This window comes from Trichosurus vulpecula, chromosome 6 (genome assembly GCF_011100635.1).
Source record: "Trichosurus vulpecula isolate mTriVul1 chromosome 6, mTriVul1.pri, whole genome shotgun sequence".
Taxonomy (NCBI): domain Eukaryota; kingdom Metazoa; phylum Chordata; class Mammalia; order Diprotodontia; family Phalangeridae; genus Trichosurus; species Trichosurus vulpecula.
The window spans coordinates 284,968,563-284,989,829 of record NC_050578.1 but is presented as its reverse complement, the minus strand read 5'-3'; the positions used below and the strand labels follow the sequence as shown (position 1 = coordinate 284,989,829).

Here is a 21,267-nt window from a genome sequence, read left to right as displayed (position 1 = left end):
ACTTTTTCCTCACCCTGCTCTGTCCCTTCAGATGCACCCCTGCCTCTCCATTGGAAAAGTCCAGGCTGTTTCCCCACCTGCCCGATGAATACCTGCCAGCCCCTCCTGCTCCGTCCTGTGCTCACAGCTGTTCCACCCCCAGCAGCCCTGCAGGCCCCCACCTTTGGGCCTGTCTGTCTGTCTGAAGGAATCCAAACACTCACCCACTGGAATTGTTGCTCCTGGCACTCCCACTGCAGAGAGAAGGAATGGCCTTCTCTCCAGCCCCTTCCTGGACCAGGCCTTCTGCCTTCAGCTGCGCCTATCCCTGCTCTATCACCAGCGTTTTCCCCAATGTTTCCTTCACTTAAGCTGTTCTGGCTTCTGCCCATTCAAGCCCAGGATAGATGCTCCCTCCTCTGTGTGTACTGCCTCTGTGTGTGCCCCTCATACAAGATCCCTAGGCATGTTTACTGTCCTCCTCATCTCAGCTCTACATGTGACTTCCTGTGTGTGTGCCCCTCATATATGATCCCTAAGCACGTTTGCTGTCCTCCTCATCTCTGCTCTGCATGTATTGCCCATGTGTGTGCCCCTCATACATGACCCCTAGGTGGGTTTACCGTGCTCCTCATCTCTGCTCTACGTGTGACTGCCCACTGTCAGCATCCTCCTTCCAGCCTAGGGACACCGCCGTTCACTGTCCTGATCTTCTCCTGGGTCAGATCTCATGCTCCCCAGGCAAAAATAAAACATGTTTTAAACCACTAATTGTCTTCACTCCCCTTTACTGCCTCATACAAACACCTCACATTCCTCCCAAATAACCCTAAGGACTAAGTGTTACCTTCCTGACTTTACAAGGACTGAAAAGAGTCTCAGACCAGTTCTAGGACATGCCAATCATTGCACCTCCAGGTCTCCCCTCCCCACCAAGGCCAGAGGCTCATGGAGCCTATAGAGAGGGAATGGACCACAGAGGCCATCACATCTAACACATCATTTCAAATGGGAGGAGAGCAAGGCCAAGGGGGGACTCATCTGCCATCACGTGGGCATGTCACAGGTGGGATTTTCCCCCATGTCCTCTGAATCCCTACCAGCCCAATGCTCCTTCTACTTCCCGTGCCCTGTCGTTCCTCCCATGGATTCGATTATCTTGCCTTAACCTCTGCTGACCTTCAGTCTCGCATTGCCATTTGCCTTTTAGACATCTCAAACTGGCTGTCCAGGAGACATCTTTAACTCAACATGTCCAAAATGGAACTCATCATCTTTCCTTCTAACCACCCCCTTGCCCACATGCACACCTTCCCTATCCCTGTTGAAGACAGTCACATCCTCCCATTCTCTCAGGCTCCCAACCAGAGTCATCCTGGTCCCCTCACTCTCTCATCCCTCAGACCCAAGATGGTGCCAAGGCCTGTCAATTTCACCTCTGCAGCATCTCTGCTCAATTTTACTTCTGCCCATCTCTGGCCAGTTTCACCTCTGCAGTATCTCTGGTTGATTTCACCTCTGCACATCTCTCCAAAATACTCCCTTCTCTCCTCTGACACTGCCCCCACTCTGGTGCAGGCTGTCATCTCCTCACCCCTGGATTATTATATCTTCTGGGCAGGAGATCAGCCTGCTCAAGCCTCTCCCCATTCCAGTCCATCTTCTACTCAGCCACCAAAGTGACCTTCCTAAAATGCAAACCTGACAATGTCACCCCCTACTCAGTCATCTCCAGCTTGGTATTCAAAGACCTTCATAACCTTTCCAGGCTTCTTATACTCCACACCCCTCCCCCATGTCCTTTTCCACCCAGTGACACTGGCCTCCTCACTGCTCCTCACAAACAGCACTCCATGTCCATCTCTCAGCTCCAGACATTTTCTCCAGCCATCCATCTGGCCTGGAATGCTGTTCCTCATCTCTACCTCCTGACTCCCCTGGCCTCCTTCACATCCCAGCTAAAATCCCATCTTCTACAGGAAGCCTTTCCCAATGCCCCTTAATTCTAGTGCCCTCCTTCTGTTGATTATTTCCAATTTATCTTGTCTATATCTTGTTTGTATGATGTCTGCCTTCTTGGAATATGAGTTCTTTGTGGGCAGTGACTTTCTTTGGCCTTTCTTTGTAACCCCAGCTCCTGGCACATAGTAGGCACTTAATAAATGTTTATTGACTGACTGGCTTGTCCCAATGCCCCATTCTTCCCTCCCTCCCTCACTTGGCAAGATAACATTCAATACCAGTACACAGTTACATAGGCTTCAAGCTTTGAAAAGTACTTTCAATCTATTATTTCATTTGGCAGAACAGTGATTTGGCAGCTGGCAAGAATGAGGATCAAAGAATTGCTCACTCCACCCTGCCCCTTCCATCTGGGCAGGCCCTTAGTGGTGCCCTGGTCCTCACTCACTCCAAAGGCTCTCTGGAAGTTCAGATGTGTGTGGGGCCCTCTCTGGGGTCTGCATCACAAAGGGTCTAGATCACTTGCCTCCCAATCTGTTGGCCAGAGCTAGAAGATGCCTTTCCTTGCAGGGATGAAGAGGCATCATGTGTGAGGACCAACCTATGACTCCAAGGAGTCATGCTTGGTACCAGCAACTAAACGAAAGCAGAGCATCCCTGATGCAAGCCGTTCAATGACATCAAATGAGGAGACCAGATACTCTGCCTCCTCAGTGCTTGCTAGGGAAGATTCACAATGTTCCCAAGACCTGCCTATTCTCCAGTCCATGACCCACATCCACACTTGATCTCAGACCACAGGCAATCCCTCTATCCCTTTGTATGCCCTGCTCTGTGCTCTTCCAGGTGAGTGCCTTGGCCATTAAGGTCCCTCGTGTATCTCCCTTCCCCTACTAGTGATGTGGCAGTCCACAGACCAGTGAGACCCCTCACATAGGTAAGCCTTTCTCCCTCCACATACTTTGCTATGTGCCCTATTCAGATATATTTTGCTTGGTTATCTGATTGGTCTACTAAATGACTCACTACTACATGGCCTTATGAGCCATAGTCTGAGGCACCTGCTGACCCACAAAATCTCCTTGAACCTATGGTAGCTGGTGACTGCAGGGGGTGGAGCAGGTGCAAGTGTGACCCAAGTCTTGACATGTTTCCTCTGTTCTGCCTTCCTGCTCAGTGCTCCCCTATGTCTGTTCCTTCCTGAGCTCTCTCTGCATGGTACATGAGCAGATGAAGGCTGATCTGGCCCCATGCTAAGCACATTGCTCTCAGCCCTGCTTCTGGCCCACTGGCCCCTTAATGTCAACATGCCACAAACCAACTTACATAAGCTTCTGCCCAAGACAGAGAGTCTTCAAATATCTCAAAGCAGTAGTCACCGAAGGGTAAGGCGCTTGCAGGGCACTTGGACCAGACACTCATCTTGTTTGCCACAGCAGCTAGAAGAGAAAAAATGCCAGATATCTATGTCCATGGACGCCAGGATGAGGAATTGCCCAACCGGAGGAACCCAGAGCTAGAACGGCCAGCAGAGGCTTTGAGTCCAGTCCCATCGAACAATTTTCAGGAACACAGCTCGAGGAACACAGAGCTCCTTTGTACAATATTCAAAACAGGGAGGAAAGTTCAGCCTCCAAATTTCAGGAAAACTCCTCTTTCTCTGAATTTAAGACATAATTTTTGAATGTATTATGAAAGAGACCATTGGGGAGCATCTGGAAAATGAAGCAGTGATTACAGAGAGACAGCCTGACCTCATCAGAAATAGGCCTCATTGCCTTCTCTCCCAGGCTCTCTGTTCTGTTAACATGGAGACATTACAGACAGAGCTTGCCTGGCTTTAGCAAAGCATTTGACAATGTTGCTGGTGTGATTCTTCTGAATGAGATGGAGGAGATGAGGTGCTGACAGCCCTAATTCCAGGGTGGATTCAGACTCAGTCAGATGGCCAGACCAATGCTCATGCTCTAGCTGTCTTTGGACAGAGGCTTCCAAGGCATTGTCCCCGGGAGCTAGGGTCACTCCAGGCCATTTAGTATTTCTGTCAATAACTTGGATAATGGAATCAAAAGCATGCTTATCAATTCTGCAGATGGCTCAAAGTGTTAAGATGAGCTCATGCCTCACATGTCCAGGAGAAGCTTTCAACCCTTAGAAGAGCAGGTCCAAGAATGATGGAGGCTGCAAAGAGGACAAACTTCAACAATTAACCCTGTCTCAGGGTGGAGCAGGTGACCTGGAAGGGTGCTATACTCTCCCTCCTTGGAGCCTCAGATAGAGCATGCAACACTCCGCCCTCCTCTTTTTAAATAGAGAATTACCGAATCTCCAAAAATGAGAATTGCAAGGGAAGTCAGAGAACATCCAGGCCCAGGGTAATGTACCCAACCCAGGGTCAGTAATCATCCAAAGTCATTAGCTTTGTTATGCTGTGAGCTCTCTGGGCAGAGAAGCTGCCTTTGGACACAGCCATTTCCACATCTGGGTAGCTCATTTCTTGAGAGGTCCACTCCCCCCTCCCCTGTGCTTATTTCAATTAGCTCTCTGCCTACTGATAGCTTCTGTTCACTGATCCGCTGTGTGCCTTTGGAAACCATGCAGAACACAGTGAAAAGGGCAGCTCACTTTTACTGGATGATGACTGTGCACATAACCCATAGAGGAACAAGATGCCAGCACATGTAGCTGTTCAACCAATCTCATTTGCAGGTGAACATAGTCTCTCTCTTTTTCTCTATCTTCCTCTTTTTCTATCTTTCTTGCTTTTTCACTCACTCCTTCTCTCTCCTCTTTCTTTCTCTGTCTCTTTTTATGTCTCTTTTTCTCTCTTCCTTTCTCTCTCACTCTCTTTCTCTTTTTCTCTCTCTCTACTGTCTCTCTCTATCTTTTCTCTCTCACACACTCTTTCTGTCTTTCTGTCTCTCTGTCTCTCTCTCTCTCTGTCTCTCTCTCTCTCTCTCTCTCTCCTCATGACACACAGAGAGGTCCATGGTCAGAGGGCTTCACAGACCAGAATATATTTACTAGCAATGAGAATGATCTAAATCTTGAGCCAATTCCACCACCAGTTTTTTAGGTCCCTGAGAAGTGCCCCAAAGCAAGGTGGGGAGGAATGCTCCCAAGTTGTATGCACAGTTTTTGTAGCCAGAATCTGAAAGGGAAAGGGTGGGACCCAGAAGGCTCCCTCCAAGGACCTGTGGGGCAAGATCCCCTCTACTGGAGTCTCCTCTCCATGACACTGGAGACTTACCTTCCCCAAAAGTGCTGAGCAACAGGTATCCAAGGAAGAGGCAGGACATGTTCAAGGAGATCAGCCCCATCCTTTCCAATCCCTACAGAGAAACCAAACAGATTCAATCCTGCTTGAGATGTGGAAACTTCCTCCAGGGTGTCCCCCCCCAAGGTCTCTAGCCATCTAAATGGGCTCTATCCATAAGTGAAGGGTCAGGGGAAGGCTCAGGGATTGGGTCATGTGGATGAGAATAAAGATGTGGAAGAGTAGCCAAGAACCCAGGGGTCAGGAGCCCCAGCGGTGTGGTGCCTTTGGGTAGGCACTTCTTGTCAGCACTCCCAGGAGAGGCTGCGGAGGAGATCTACAAGATACTAAGCTGGGCGCTCACCCGAACACAGGAAGTATCAGGGTCCTGCTTGGTGATATCTTGGTAATATCTTGGTCCTGGGTCTGCCTGATATATATCTATATATATATATATATCTATATATCTATATATATCTTGGTCCTGGGTCTGCCTGATATATATCTATATATCTATATATATATATATATATATATATATATATATATATATATATATATATATATATATATATATATATAGGAAAGGAGCTGACAGAAAATGTCAAGATGGCCAGAAGCAAACCAGAATGAACCAGTCTGACCACCAGATGGGCATCTGGCCATGGGAGGGAGGAAGAAGCAGCATCCTTTCCTAACTTCCTACTGGGAGCAGCTTCCTACTGATGGCCTGTCCTCTGCTGTTCATGCCTCCTCTGCTCTGCAGAGACCCTAGATTGGTTGCTCTTCCTCCTTTTCATTTAGGCACCAATATGGAAGCTGGTCAAAGCACAGGCCCCTAATCATAGCCCCATGGGGGCCTGGAGCAAGGGAGGGTGAGTCAACTGACTGGATGCTGTCTCTGGGGATCCCTAGGGTCTGAACCCCATGACCAGGCCTTTGTGTTCATCTTATCTTTGGAGGTCACATCAATTTCAACCTTGATTTCTGCCACAGGACCACAGAATATCAGTCTTGGAGGGACCTCCCAGAGGCCACTCAGCCTCCCCTTCAAGTGACCTTCCAGAGTCAGCTGAGACCCCTTCTTTACTTCTGTAAGGCTAGAGAGTAGGCCCTACATGTGTAGAGAGAGCCCACCAGTGTCATCAAGGTTTGGCTCAAAGAGAGGCAGAATCAACATCTCTAGCTTCTTCTCCTCCTACCCTCTCCAAGGGAGACTTTAATTGCTGCCATGAGATAAACCAGGAGGTTGGGGCTAGAAGCCACCACTCTGCTCTGCTCAGAGAGAAGAGATACTGGGCTAGAAGTATAACTCTCTGTTCCCTTAAATATTGTTTGTCTAGGGAATAGAATCAGGTTCCACCTAGCTTTGATGACTGTGTGATTGGAGCGGAGAGACCTCTATATCCAAGGTTTGACCTTCCCCATCAAATTAATTCCAATTCCACAATGCACTCATGTAGCAAATAGCAAAGAAACCCATCTAACTACATTGCAGCAAAAGAGAAATCAGAGAAGGTCTCCATAGAAGAATATGTACCAGATGATCTAGAGTGAGGGCACCCTCCTGTCCAGCGGGAAAGGGGGATTGGAGTCAGCTTCTACTGGCTCATAGCAGACAATTGTTCAGCTTTCTGTGTGAGCATGTATGTCTCTAAAATCGGCAAATGTTACAAAGCAGGGCTTGATTGACTGTCTTGTTGATTTTTAGATAAGTGATAGAAAAAATGTTAATAATGCAAATTATACCTAAAAGTGTGTCCTGCATACATTTTTTTCAGACAGCCAGTTGTTAAATATTTACCAGCTCCCCCCTCATGTCAGGGCAGAACAACAAAGCACCCTCTGATAAGCCCTCTAAGAAAGGATCCTTTCACTCCTCTGTTTCCTGGAATGAGATTCCTCATTCCTGTATCTCACCCCCAGAGCCAGGAAGACCCAGTGCTCACCACAACCGTGGACTTCCTTGCTGGGAACTTGGTCACCTAGGTCCTGAGGAGTCCCTCCTTTCCCAAGAAACCTTCCCAGAAGCCATCAGCCAGAGCAACTTCTGGATCTAGAGAGGATGCTTCACACTGGAAGTTTTGTGAGCTGGCCAGGGAACATGCATCTCAGGGGCCAAGCCTAGAGAATAACCTTCCCTGACCCCCACTGCCAGTGCCCTCACCCTTATCACTGCCTGCAAGGTGTTTCTTTACTGTGGGAAATTACTTCTTGTCGTTTATTAATTAATTTATTAATTCTTGTAGAGGGAAACATAATTGTGAGATATGACAATGTGACAATTTGTGGGGGAGTGAAAGGGGGCTCCCTATTATTTCTTTACTTTGCCCTTGACAATTGGGTGGGGTAAGAGTAGGCAGTAGCTATGGCCAGGCTAAGGCTGAAAGTGACCAAGGCTGCTATTTCTGTGGGTCAGGCAGTCCAGATTGGCTAGGACTAGCATTGAGGAAGCAATCCAGACCAACCTGAAGTCATCCGTTCAGAAGCCTCAGGAGCCCTGGTGCTGCAAGAGGGTCCCAGAGCCCAGTTCCCTCCCAGCACCTTCCCAGAGGGCCAAGAGGGAAGAGTCTGGCTCTGGGGCCAGGCCAGACCTTTCTTTACCTTTTTTTCTCTTTTTGAGGAATGTTTCATCTCATCCTCCTGGGTTAAGTTTAGAACTCTGTCAGCAGGAGTGTGTAGCTTGCTTTGAAATGCATCTTGTGAAGATGCTAGAGACTCTCAGACATTCCCATCACAGAGACTCTGAGGAGGGTGACTGATTATCTGGCTGCTCTCCGCTCTGTGGGCTCAAAGAGTGCAGCACTGAGCCCACATAGGGAGTGCCCCAAATGTCCCCGAGCCAAGTCAGGTCAGCAAGAATTTACTATATTAAGCACTCACTATATATAAGTGGAGAATTCCTTCCAGTCCAATAATGTTCCATTGCAATCACATCCCAAAGTGTGTTTAGCCATTCCCCAAGAAGTCTCACCCCCTTAGTTTACATTTTGGGGTAACTATGACAAAGCCTGCTGTAAATACTTTGGTACGGCTAGTTCCTTTTCCCCTTTGATCTCTTTGGAGCCTTAGCAGTGGGATAACTGAGCCAAGGTCCATGTGCCTCCACCCACAGTGCACAAAGTTCCTCTTCCTAGAGCCATGGAGGAGCAGCTTGGATTGGATTAGGTACCAGAACTGGGAACTGATCAAAAAGGTGCTGGTCACTTAACAAAGGCTCTCTCCAGACTTACTGCCATTGGAGGAAGAGGACATGACGCTGAAGTCATCTGGGCAGGGGTCACACCTTAGGGCCTCCAGAAGCAGCCTTTTCCCTGGGTAGATCTGGGGGTCCTGGATTGCAGTTATGTAGGTGGCTTCCCTTAACAAACTAGGCCAAAACCAAGGCCTAGATTGGAAGTGAGACAGGTGACCATGACTCCTAGGCTCCCGTGGTCAGTAAACCCAAGGGGAACTTTTAATTCTGCTTTTTGTTCATTGTCTAGAAATAAAATCTAATCTCTAAAAGAATATATCTCTTTGGCCTCATAATCTAGTCAATGAACCCTCCCCACATCCTGGAGAGTTTTTCCTGGGACACACAAAAGAACAGATTGAGAGAATCCCTCCAGCCTCCTTTAGAACAAATGACTATTGATAACATGATTGTGAAAGGTTGAGTCATTTCCTAGAACTCTCTGAATTGACACGCAAGCCTAATTAGAGATGACATTTATAAAGCCTCCCCGGGTGGACCAAGCTATGGCAAAGTGTCAGTCACCATCAAGAGAGAGCCTATCTCTGGATCATCTCCAGATCCCAGCACAAGGCATGCCAGCCCTGGCCCCCACCCACCCCCTGGCCTATCTGGGTCAACACTCAGAAGCAAAAAGCCCTAGCAAAGGCAGGCCAAGTGTGGTCCAAGCAGCAGACTGTCAGAACCATGGGGTCATATTAGACTGCTTCCCTAAGTGGCTGTGCATCTTCCAGATGCTCTGTGTCCCTGGGATCTCTCTGTTCCTGAAGTTAAGGAAACAGTCCCAATTCATTAAGGAAGTAAAGTCACAACACTGAATTTATCAAAGGCAAGTCTTTATTCAAATTTTGTGTGCGAGGACAACCAGAGGCTAGAATGTAGACTAGACCATCTTTCTCCCCAGAGTAACATTCACAGAAAGATTTTTATACATTCCAAGAGAACAAAGACTATCTTAATACTATTAACAGTTTGTAGAGGAAAAAACCAACATACAACTTAATTCTGAGAAAGGGGACACCAGCCAACAAATATTAAGCACCTATTATGTGCTACTCCATGCTTGGTATCTTCATGATACCAAGAAAGGCAGGTGTACTTAACACCTTTCAAATAAGCAATTAAAACAAAGGTGCATTCTACGTCTCAAATGACACTCCCAAACTCTGACCTCACTCTGTCCCCTTGTCATGGATCTGTGGCTAATTGCTTAGTTAAAATTAGAGCTTTCTATTTATTTTTGGTCTCTAGACACATCTATATGACACACGCCTAAGGCTCTGCCCCTCTGGGATTGATCTGTGATCAGGCTCCCCTAAGCCATGGCACAGAGTTCACTCTGCATCAGTAAGATTTTCTCTATCAGAAATGCTTCCATTTAAAGCAGCGCTGTGGGGTAGAGGATTCAAATTCAGCCACAGACACTTCCTAGCTGTGTGACCCTAGACAAGTCACTTAACACTTGCCTCACTTTCTCAACTGTAAAATGGGGATAACAGCACCTACCTCATAGGGTTGTGTGAGGATCAAATGAGATATTTGTGAAGCTCTTAGCAGAGTGCCTGGCATGTAGTAGGTGAAATAGAGATAGATTAGGAGATGAATAGATTAGGAGATAGATAGACGGACAGACAGATGGACGGACAGACCAACAGATATATACAGACAGATAGATAGATGAATGGACAGATACAGACAGACAGACAGGCAGATGGACAGACAGATAAATAGATAGATAAACAGACAGAGAATATGTTTATTCCCTTCCATTGCTTTCTTAAATCTGGACAATCAACAGAACAATAAACCAAGCCCTTATTTGTCCTATTTGCCTATTTCTTACCTGTCAATGCTCATACTGAAAATAGAACAATCATCTCTTGGAAGCCAGTTCAATCAGATTCCAGCACACTCCTGGTCTTATCCCTATCACCTCTAACCTAGGCCCAAACTCCCTGGGACCTGTATGTGGCCTGGCTCCTTCTATAGGCAGCTGCATGACCTAGCTGCCTAAGCCTGCTTCTTTGTGCCCTATTTGGGTGAAACACCTTCCAGAAATAGCCCTGTGACCTAAGGCCTGACTCCTGGAAACATTGGTTCGACTGGATGTATATAGTATGGGGTAATTGGCCTAGATATGGCACACAAGTAAGCAAATACAGAGTCATGATATGAAAGTCCATTCTCTTCTCTCTAAATTTTCAGGGCACTTTTCTTTCCTGGCTCTCCTCCTCCTTGTTAGGCTTTCTTCTCATTCTCCTTTGCTGGATCTCTCTGGGTCATGCCACCCAACTGCAGGTGTCCCAAAAGATTCTGCCCTGGACCTTCTGTTCTCCCTCTATACTACATCACTTGGTGATCTCATAGGATCCTTTAAACCAGGGGTGGGGAACCTTCCACCTCCAGGCCACATGTGACCTTTTAGGTCCTTGGGTGTATCCTTTTGATGGAGTCCAACTTTTACAGAACAAATCCTTTTATTAAGGGAATTTGTTCAGTGATGTTTAGATTCAGTCAAAGGGCAGCACTAGAGGACCTAGAGGTTGTGGACTCCCCACTCCTGCTATAGAGTTATCTCTATGCTGATGATTCTCCAATCTACCTCTCTGGTCCTAATCCCTCTGCTGACCTCCACCTCTGTCATCTCCACCTGCCTATTAGACATCTCAAACTGGATCTCCAAATAAATGTCTTAGACTCAACATGTCCAAAATGGAAGTCATTATCTTTTCAAACCTCAAACCCTTCATCCCACCTTTCTTCCTACCTTACCTAGTACAGTCTAGGGCACTTCCATCCTCCCAGTCCTACAACCCAGCCACCATCCCGGACTCCTCCTTGGCCTTCATCCCTCCCCATATCCAATCTGGCACCAAGGCCTGTCAATTTCATCTTTGTACCATCTCTTGAATGAACCTCCTTTTGTCTTCTCTGACACTGACATGGCCCTGGTGCAGACCCTCATGATTTCATGACTGGATCACTGCAGTTGCTGCTGATAGGTCTGCCTGCCTCAGTCTCTCCCCACTTCACTCCACCCTCCATTCAGCCACCAAAGGGAATTTCCTAAAACACAGATCTGACCATATCACTGCCTACTCAATAAGCTTCAGTGGCCCCTGATTGCATCTAGGATCAAACACAAAATTCTCTGGCATTCAAGCCCTCAATAACCTGGCCCCATACAACTCTTTTCCTACCTCATTCCTCCATCCAGTGACATTGGCCTCCTGGCAATTCCTCAAACCAAACCCTCTTGCTCTCTTGCTCTGGCTGGCCCCTTCCCCGTCCCCCCTCCCCGCCCCCGTGCCTGCTCCTCATCTCTTCCTCCTGGCTACCCCTGGCTGCCTTCAGATCTGAGCTCAAATCCCACCTGCTGCAGGAAATCTTTGCTGTCCTTGCTGCTTTTCCTCTGTTCATTATTTCCAATTTCTCCTGCTAAAGTTTATTTGTACATAAGTGTTTTCCTGTCTTCTCCCTCATTAGATTGGGAGCTCTCGAGGGTTGGGAGAGTCGCCAGTGTTTAGCACAGTGCCTGGTCCACAGTAGACGTTTCATAAATGCTTACTAGCTGTTATTTTCCCATTTTTGTTTTAAAGCAACCCAGGCATGAAGGGGGTGCCCTCACTGAAGCTGGACAGCTCCAGCTCGTGCTCCAAAGGCTGCCCTGTCCTCCTGGACAGAAGAGAGGCCCAGTCAGGTTCAGTTCCGTACCTTTCCACGACTTCAAGTTCAGGGCGCAGAAGGAACAGGTGGTGGAAAAGTTCGGAGAGGGAACCTTAAGGACACCTGGGACAATTGACTGTTGTGCAAATGACACCTTTAAGTCCCAACAAGCTTAGCTAGGGGCTTGCCAAGTAGCAAGAGCTCAACAAATGCTTACTGTTTCAGGAAATACTTCCTCCGTCAGAAAAATGACTGAATGAACAAAGGAGGGTGCGCATTTAGGGTTAGGAGGGAGTGAGCAAACGAACGAACGAACGAACGAATGACGGAGGTGGAAAAATTAAAAGAGAAAAACGAATCTCAACAGCCGAGCCAGCCAGGAGTCGAACCTGGAATCTCCTGATCCGTAGTCAGACGCGTTCTCCATTGCGCCACTGGCCCTAGACACTTCTCAGCGTCTCATGATGGTGCCCCACAATGCAAACTCTGGGGCATTGGGCCCAGTGGTTCTACCAGCCCCAGACCGCAGACCAAGCCCCGCAGAAAGCTGCGTCCGCACCACGATCAGGGCCCCGCGTCCAGGCTCAGGCTCTTGTCCCCTTCAGACTCCTCTGATGCGAGGCTCCCCGTCCAATCCACGATCTTGCCCAGAGGCTGCAGGACCCGCATCTACTGGATCGGGACCCCGCCCCTGGCCAGTCCCCCATCCCCCTCCTCCTTATCAGACTCAGCTGTGGGGTCTCATGGGCCGCTGGACGACGCCTTGAGCCACCTTGGATCAGGACTCTCGTGGGTCCCGCCTAGCCTCTGGCTCCTCGACTCGGAGCCCACACCCAGCTGCCCCGAGGGGTCCCCGAGGGGCTCCGATGAGCGGGGGCCCCATCGGAGCCTTCCCTATCTGCCCACCGCCGCGCAGACCTGAACCCCTGAGAGCCCAGAAGGCCATCCATGGCCAGACAGGCCGCGGCGGCGGGGCAGGGGCAGGCGGTGCTGGGAGACCGCGCCTGCCTCCTTCCCGCTCCGTGCCTCGGAGACTCTTCTTTCCTTGGGGCTGATTTATTCCGATTTTGGTTTTGACGCTTTAAAATGCCCTGAGCCCCCAAGACGGGCCGCCAGGGCCTCCAGGATAGCCAGGCTGCCAGGCCGCCAGGCCGTGAGGCTTGTCAAGGCTGAGCGGGAACCACACGCCTCCTCCTCTTCTCTGGGACCCCTGGGCTCACTGTCTTTTTCTCGCCCCTTCCCTCTATTTCCATCGCTGTGTCTCCTTTGCAAGCTCATGGCACTTCGTGCCATGGCTTAGTAAGCGCCTACTGTGTGCCAGGCCCCTCATTGGGAGCAGACACAAGTCTGGCCTCTCGGAACTTCTCTTCCGTCTGGGGAGAGCAGTGAGAAGTGCGTCCCTAGTGGGCCCAGAGCGAGGACAAAGCCACAACCGCGGGAGGTAACGGGGAGGGAGATCGGGGGACTCGGGAAGGCCGCGAACACCGGCGCACGGGAGACCGAGGACAAGACAGAGGCCCTGTGAAAAGAGAAGACGTCAGCTGTCAGGATGGCCGAGTGGTCTAAGGCGCCAGACTCAAGCGTGAGCTTTCCCTGTGTGAGGGAGTATTCTGGTCTCCGTATGGAGGCGTGGGTTCGAATCCCACTTCTGACAGTTGTTTATTTTTGGTGCGGGGCCTGACACGGCATACCGGCCCTGCTTCGTGCCCCTTCCAGCTCTGGATAGCCTCAAGCCACCCTCCGTGCGCTGGGGCGGCCGCTCGGAGTCCCAGCCCTTTGCCGCGAGAACCTCGGCGGCGCACCAAACAGTCCCGAGGTGGGGTCTCTGTGCACAGCTCCAGCGAATTTCCTCTGGCCTCCGGAAAGACCAGTCACACCCCCTGTCCCCACTTCCGGCTCCAGCCCGAAGGGGTGCCTCCTAGGGTCCTAGGGGCTTGAGCTCCGACAGGCCCCCCACCCCGCGCCAGGCCTCAACCTCGCCGCACCACTACTTCGAAAGCGCTCTTACCTCACCCAGCAGACTAATGGAGAGTTGGCTCCTTTGTTGTCATGGGGACAAGCGTGTCGCTCGTCCATCCCAGTAAACCTTGGAGGGTTGTGAATCCGAACCTTGAAGCCATCTCGGCGTGAGGACTTCCTGGGAGCTCCAGGGACTGGGGCCCAAGGCAGAGAGAGACTTTTTCGGTCTCCCACAACCCATCATTGCCCATCATTGTAGGTGATGGTGAAGGCGAGGCGGTCGCGGTGTGGTCGCGGAAAGAGTGGGGTGGGAAGGAAGGAAGGAAGGAGCCTTTCTCATATTCTAAATACTGGGTCCGGGGGTTGCTCACTGTCCTTGAGTCTTCCTTGCTGTTACCGCACAATTAGGGCTCGAGTAGGAGGCGCATTAAGGGTGAGGTTCTGCTGCCCTCCCTCCACATCAGTTAGAAGTGGGCCTCTTTCGAGACACTCTTCCTCTCACCCCTTCCTCATTTGTATTTCTGTTTACATCCCCCAATTATGTGAGATGACGTCTCCCCAGTTCTTAACCCCTCCCTCCTAGTTTGCTCTACCTCTTCCTTTTTTCTTTCTCTTTTTAAGATCGAAAAATCAACCCCAAGCTCTCCATCAAATTAGGGTCCCTCTACGACCCCTGCTGACATCACTGTTTTTTTGGGGGGAAACTTGAAGCTATTCGTCTGCCCCCATCAGAATGTAGCACTTCATTCTCGTAAGGTCCTTTCCTTCTATTTATCTTGGATCTCTCTTTGATCCCGCTTACCTTTCAGTTTCTCCACTGCTCTAGCCTCTTGCATTAGGACTCGAAAGTCTCAAATTTCATTAAAAGCCCATTTCCCGCCCCTACCCCCACGTAGGATTGTACTCAGTTTTTCTGGGTGTCATTTTGGGGTTTTAAGGTCTGTCTTTTGCCTTTTGGAGAACCGTATTCCATCTTTCCAATCCAACGGCAACCGCTAAATCTTGTGGGATCTGACTGTGGCTCCTGCGGACTTAAATTCCTTTTTTACTGGGGAAGAGAATAAGCCTTCATTAAGCACCTACTGTGTGCCAGGCACTTTCTAAATAATATTTCATTTGATCCTCAAAACAACCTTGGGAGGTAGGTGCTGTTATTATCCCCATTTTCCAAATGGGGAACCTGAGGCAGAGAGGTAAAGTGACCTGCCTAAGGTGGCTCAACTAGTAAGCGTTTGACGTCAAATTTGAACTCAAGTCTTCCTGACTCCAGGGCTGGCACAGCGGCTTAAAGTATTTTCTCTTTCACCTGCAAGCTCTGGATTTTGTCAATTATGTTCCTGTAAATTTTCATTTCGAAGCTTCTATCTTTTTCCCATTTAATATATTTTAATTTATTTTGTCAAATATTTCTCAATTACATGTAAAAAACTTAACATTCGTTTTTTAAAAAAAGAGTTCCAAATTCTCCCGTCTTTCCCCCCTTCTTGAGAAGGCAAACAATATGATATTAGTCAATCATGTGAGCAAAACATATTGCCATATTATCCATGCTGGAACCAAAAAAAAAAAAACCCCCAAGAAAATAAAGATGCTTTTTTTAAGTGTACACTTCAATCTGCATTCAGAGTTCCTAACTTCTCTCTCTGGAGGTGGGCAGCATTTTTCATCATGGTCCCTTAAAATTGTCTTGGATCATTGTCTTGACCAGAGTAACTAAGTCTCTCACAGATGATCATCGTTATAATATTGCTGTTACTGTGTACAATGTTCTCCTGATTCTACTCAATTCACTTTACATTAGCTCATATAAGTCTTCCCAGGTTTTTCTGAACCCATTCTCTTCCTTATTTCTTATAGCACAATCGTACTCCATCATGGTCACATACCACAATTTGTTTAGCCATTCTCAAATTCATGGTCATCCTCTCAATTTTCCTTTTTTTTTTTTTACCACCAGAAAAAGAGCTGCTATAAATATTTTTGCAAATGTGAGTCCTTTTTCTTTGATCTGTTTTGGGGGATGAACCTAGTAATGGTATTGCTGGGCCAAAGGGTAGGCACAGTTTAATAGCCCTTTGGGCATAGTTCCAAATTGCTCTCCAGAATGGTTGGACCACTTCACAACTCCAGCAACCATGCATTAGTGATCCAAGTTTTCCACATCTCTAGTATTTATCATTTTCCTTTTCTGTGGAGGTTTCTTTATTTCTTTCTCTGGTTTAAAAAAAAAATTGTTACATTTTGAGATTGAGCTGTCTCTCTCCCTCCCTCCCTATCCCATACTAGAAGAGGCCACCATTTGACACAGATATGTGTAAAACTAAACAGTACATACTCCCATATACCAGTTCTTTCTCTGGAGGTGAATAGCATCTTCTTTCATAAGTCCTTTAAACTTGATTTGATTATAACACTCTGAATAACTTAACCATGCACAATTATTCTTCAAACATGTTACTGTATACAATATTCTCTTGGTTCTGCTCATTTTTCTCTTGATTGTTTTATACAAATCTTTCCTTATTTTTTTTCCATAAAATCATCCCACTCATTATTTCTCATAGGACAGTAGTACTCCGTCATGATCACATAACACAACTTGTTCAGCCATTCCCCAATTGATGGACATCCCTCAATTTCTAGTTCTTTGCCACCACAAAGGGAGCTGCTAACAAAATTTTAGAACATATAGGTTCTTTTCCTTTTTCCCATTCACCTTGGGAAGAGACCTAATAGTGGTATGCTGGGTCAAAGGGTATACACAGTTTTATAACTCTTTGGACATAATTCCAGATTGCTCTCCAAAATGGTTGAATCAGTTCACAGTTCCACCGATGCTGTATTAGTGTCCCAATTTTTCCACATGCCCTCCAACTTTTCATTTTCGTTTTCAATAATTTTAACCAATCTGATAAGTGTGAGGTGGTTGCTGTTTTAGAGTTGTTTTAATTTGCATTTCTCTAATCAACAATTTTTTTTTGAGGGCAGAAGGGAAGGCGATTGGGGTTAAGTGATTTGCCCAAGGTCACAGAGGTAGTAAGTGTGTCAAGTTTCTGAAGTCAGATTTGAACTCAGGTCCTCCTGACTCCAGGGCCAGTGTTCTACCCACTGTGCCACCTACCTGCCCCTAATTAATAATTATTTAGAGCATTTTTTCATATTACTATGTATACCTTTGATTTCTTCTTCCAAAAACTGCCTGTTCATACCCTTTTCCATGGGGAAATGACTCATATTCTCATAAGTATGACTTAGTTCACTATACATTTGAGATATGAGACCTTTATCTGAGAAACTGGCTATAAACATTTTCCCCAACTTTCTGCTTTGCTTCTTAACTTGGCTACATTGGTTTTATTTGAACAAAACCTTTTTAACTTAATGTAATGTAAATCTCATGCTGCTCTCTATCTCTTCTTTATTCATAAAATTTTCTATCCATAAATATGATGAGTAATATTGTCCATGTTCTTCTAATTTACTTATGGTATCTCCCTTTATGCCTAGGTCATGGACCCATTTTGACCTTATCTTGGTAAATGGTGTAAGATACTGGTCTATACCTAGTTTCTGCCAGACTGTTTTCCAAGCTTAGCAACAATTTTTACCAAATAAAGAATTCTTATCCCAAAAGCTAAAATCTTTACATTTATCGAACACTAGATTACTATAATCAATTACTACTGTGTATTGTATGTCTACTCTGTTCCACTGATCCACCTTTCTATTTTTTTTCAGCCAGTACCAGATAGTTTTGATAATTGCTGCCTTATGATGCTAAACCTCCTTCCTTTAAATTTTTTTTTCTTTAATACCTTTGATATTCTTGATCTTTTGTTATTCCAAATGAATTCTGTTTTTATTTTTTCTAGCTCAGTAAAGTACTTTTGGCAATTTAATTGGGGTGGCATTAAATTAGTAGATTAGACAGAATTGCCATTTTATTATATTGCTTCTGCTCACCCATGAGCAATCAATATTTCTCCAATTATTTAAATCTGACTTTATTTGCATAAAAAGTGTTTTATAATTATGTTCATGTAGTTCTGGGTTTGTCTTCGCAGGTATATTCCCAGGTATTTTATGCTGTCTGTGGCTATTTTAAGTGGGGTATCTCTTATTACCTCTTCTTGCAGGGTTTTGTTTGTGATATATAGAAATGCTGACAGTTTGTGCGGGTTTATTTTATATCCTGCTACTTTACCAAAAGTATTAATTGTTTAAACTCACTTTTTAGTTGAATCCCTGGTATTGCATTATGATTTGGAAAAGATGTATTTAATATTTCTGTTCTTCTACATTTAACTATAAAGTTTTTATGGCCTACCATATTTTTGTAAAGTTCCATGTACTGATGAGAAAAAAGGTATATTCTCTCCAGATGTCTATTATATCTATCTTATAGAAGATTCTATTAATACCCTTAACTTCTTTCTTCTTTATTTTGTGCTGTATTTATCTAGTTCTGAGAGAGGAAGGTTGAAGTTCCCCACTATTATAGTTTTGCTATCTATGTCAATCTGTAGTTTATTTATGTTTTCTTTTACAAATTTGGATGCTATAGCATTTAGTGCATATAGGTTTAGTGCTGATATTACTAATGTAGTTTCCCTGTTTATTTCTTTTAATTAAATCTATTTTAGCTTTAATTTTGTCTGAGATCATGATTGCTACCTGGTTTGCTTGTTTGTTTGTTTTTTAACATCAGCCAAAGCATAATAAATTCTATTCTGGTCTTTTATTCTTACTCTTTGTATGCATCTCATTTTTAAGTGTGTTTCTTGTAAACAACATATTGTTGTTTACAAAAAACACATTTAAAAATTCCTTTGCAGGATTACACTCAGCTTTGCTGGGTAAGTTTTTCTTGGTTGCAAATCCAGCTTCTTTGCTCTTTGGAATATCACATTCCATGCCCTTTGGTCTTTTAATATAGAAGCTGCTAAATCTTGTGCTATCCTAACTTTAGCTCCACAATATGTAAATCGTTTCTTTCTAGTTGCTTGTAATATTTACTCCTTAATCTGGGAGCTGTGAAACTTAACTATAATGTTCCTGTAAGTTTTCATCTGGAGACCTTTTTCAGGCCATGATCCATGGATTTTTTCAATTTCTATTTTTTCTCTAATTCTAAAACATCAGGACAATTTTCCTTAATAATTTCTTGAAGTATGGTGTCATTCTTTTGATTTTATTTTATTTCTTGGTGTCTTATAAAGTCATTAGAGTTTCTTTTTCAGATTCTAATTTTTTTAAGAGTTATTTTCTTCTGCAAGTTTTTGTATCTCTTTTTTCAATTGGTTGGCTTTCTTTTCTTGATTTCCTTGTATTACTCATTTTCCCACCAATTTTTCCTCAACTTCTCTTATTTGATTTTTAAAGTCCTTTTTAAGTTCTAAAAACTCTTTTTGTACTTGCGACCATTTTACATTTTTCTTTGAACTTTTAGTAGTTGTTTTAACTTCATTATATTTTTCTGAGTTTGATCCCTGATCTTCTCTATCACCATAGTAAATATCTATGGTTGAGTTCTTTTTCTGCTGTTTGCTCTTTTTTAAACACTCTATTTCTTTACTGTTAACTTTATGTTAGGGTCAGGTTCTGCTCCCAGTGCATGGGGAATAATGTCTCAGGTTTCAGGTTTTTCAAACTGTTGTTTTCAGGACTCTATCTGAAGGTCTTTGACTCTTTGGTTCTTCCAACGTGTTATGATACAAGGCCAAGTGTGATCATTGCTCCTCCCACTCACACCTTGATCTATGAGTGACCTCAGGTACTCCTCTCTACCTCTGAGTCTTGACCAGGGCCCCCAGAATCACTACCACCATGGCCACTCTTTCTCCTCAGGCATCTGCAAACCTCATGTAGCCCGTGTGCCCTGGAACTGAAACCAGGGACTCTGCTCTCCTTCAAGTGACCACAGCCAGTAGGACCCACACCCCTCTGGGAGACTCCACTCACAAGCCTGTGCTCCTTCTTCTCACCCAAAGCTGTTTATGGACTCAATGCTATCTGTCTAGAGGTATTTGCACTTCCATCAAGCCAGACCACCACCCTAAGAGGTCAGGTCTTTCCTAACAACCTTACAAGTTGTCTTAGGCTGGACAACTACTCTACCCTGCCTTTTAATTATTTCTAAAATTCACTTTGAAGCATTATTTTAAGTTATGGGGGGGGGGGGGAATCTGGGAAAGCCAGGTAATTTTTTGCCACATTCAGCCATCTATTCCAAGCCCTGAGGTTTCTTTCAATGGGTTACTTATTTACTGGTGGATTCTTTTTTTTTCTCACTTTGCCTTTGGTTCTAAGAGATCTGGGCAGTTTTCTTTCGTGATTTCTTGAGATCTGGTGTCCAGGATCTTTCTTTGGTCAAGGCTTTCAGGTAATTAATTCTAACTGTGTTCAGTCTCATCTCACTCTTGGTGACCCCATTTGGGGTTTTCTTGGCCAAGATATTGGAGAGGTTCACCATTTCCTTCTCTAACTCATTTTACAGATGAGGAAACTGAGGCAAACAGGTGACTCACCCAGGGTCATATAACTGGTGAGTGTCTGAAGACAGATTTGAATTCAGCAAGAGGAGTCTTCCTGAATCCAAGGTCAGCCCTCTGTACACTATGGCATCATCTAGTTGGCCCTCAGGGGGTCTGGTGAGTTACCTTCTATCTTTTTATTCAGCTTCTTGACTTTGTTTTAGTATTTCTTGTGGTCTCTTGGAGTCATTAACTTCCTCAGCCTATTCTAAGTGTCAGGAAGTCTGCTGCTTGGGTGAGGTTTTACTTCTTCTGGGTCAGACTGCTCATTCTCTTCCCAATTCCCTGCTCTGTGGCTCTTCCATTTCATTGAAGTACCATTTTAAAACTCATGCTCCATCTCCTCTAGGAATTCTAATTGATCTTGTGAGCAAACTCTGTTTTTCTTTTAGGCTCTGCTTGTATGTGAGGTTTGTATCTTAGGCATCCCTGCTCCCAGGAAAACCCAAGTTCAAATCCAGCCTTGGGCATTGACCAGCTATGTGGCCTTGGGCAAGTCATGTCACCTTGTGTCTGCCTCAGTTTTCTCATCTGTAAAATAGGAGTAACCACAGCACCCACCTCCCAGGGTTGTTGTGAAGATCAAATGAGAAGATATTTATAAAGTACTTAGCACAATGCTTGGCACATTGCTTAATAAGTTTTTTCTCCCTTGGTAGGAAAAAGGGAAAGGGTGC

The 21,267-nt window shown here is 45.7% G+C and overlaps 1 protein-coding gene and 2 non-coding genes across 3 annotated transcripts in view; 2 read left to right on the top strand and 1 right to left on the bottom strand.

The window, feature by feature from the left end:
* The window catches only part of FSIP2 (fibrous sheath interacting protein 2), a gene marked incomplete at its 5' end in the record, with an annotated part of 166,517 nt that extends 153,497 nt beyond the window's left edge, over nt 1-13,020 (top strand). The window contains one exon of the mRNA XM_036765339.1: nt 12,543-13,020. Within this exon, the coding sequence (XP_036621234.1) occupies nt 12,543-13,020 (478 nt within the window). The remainder of the gene's footprint in view (nt 1-12,542) is intronic.
* On the bottom strand, nt 12,467-12,539 carry TRNAR-ACG. The gene has a single exon. It is a non-coding gene; the product is annotated as a tRNA-Arg (tRNA).
* Nucleotides 13,021-13,641: 621 nt separating the features above from the next.
* Nucleotides 13,642-13,752, top strand: TRNAL-CAA. Its single transcript has 2 exons — nt 13,642-13,679; nt 13,707-13,752. It is a non-coding gene; the product is annotated as a tRNA-Leu (tRNA).
* The last annotated feature ends 7,515 nt before the right edge of the window (nt 13,753-21,267 follow it).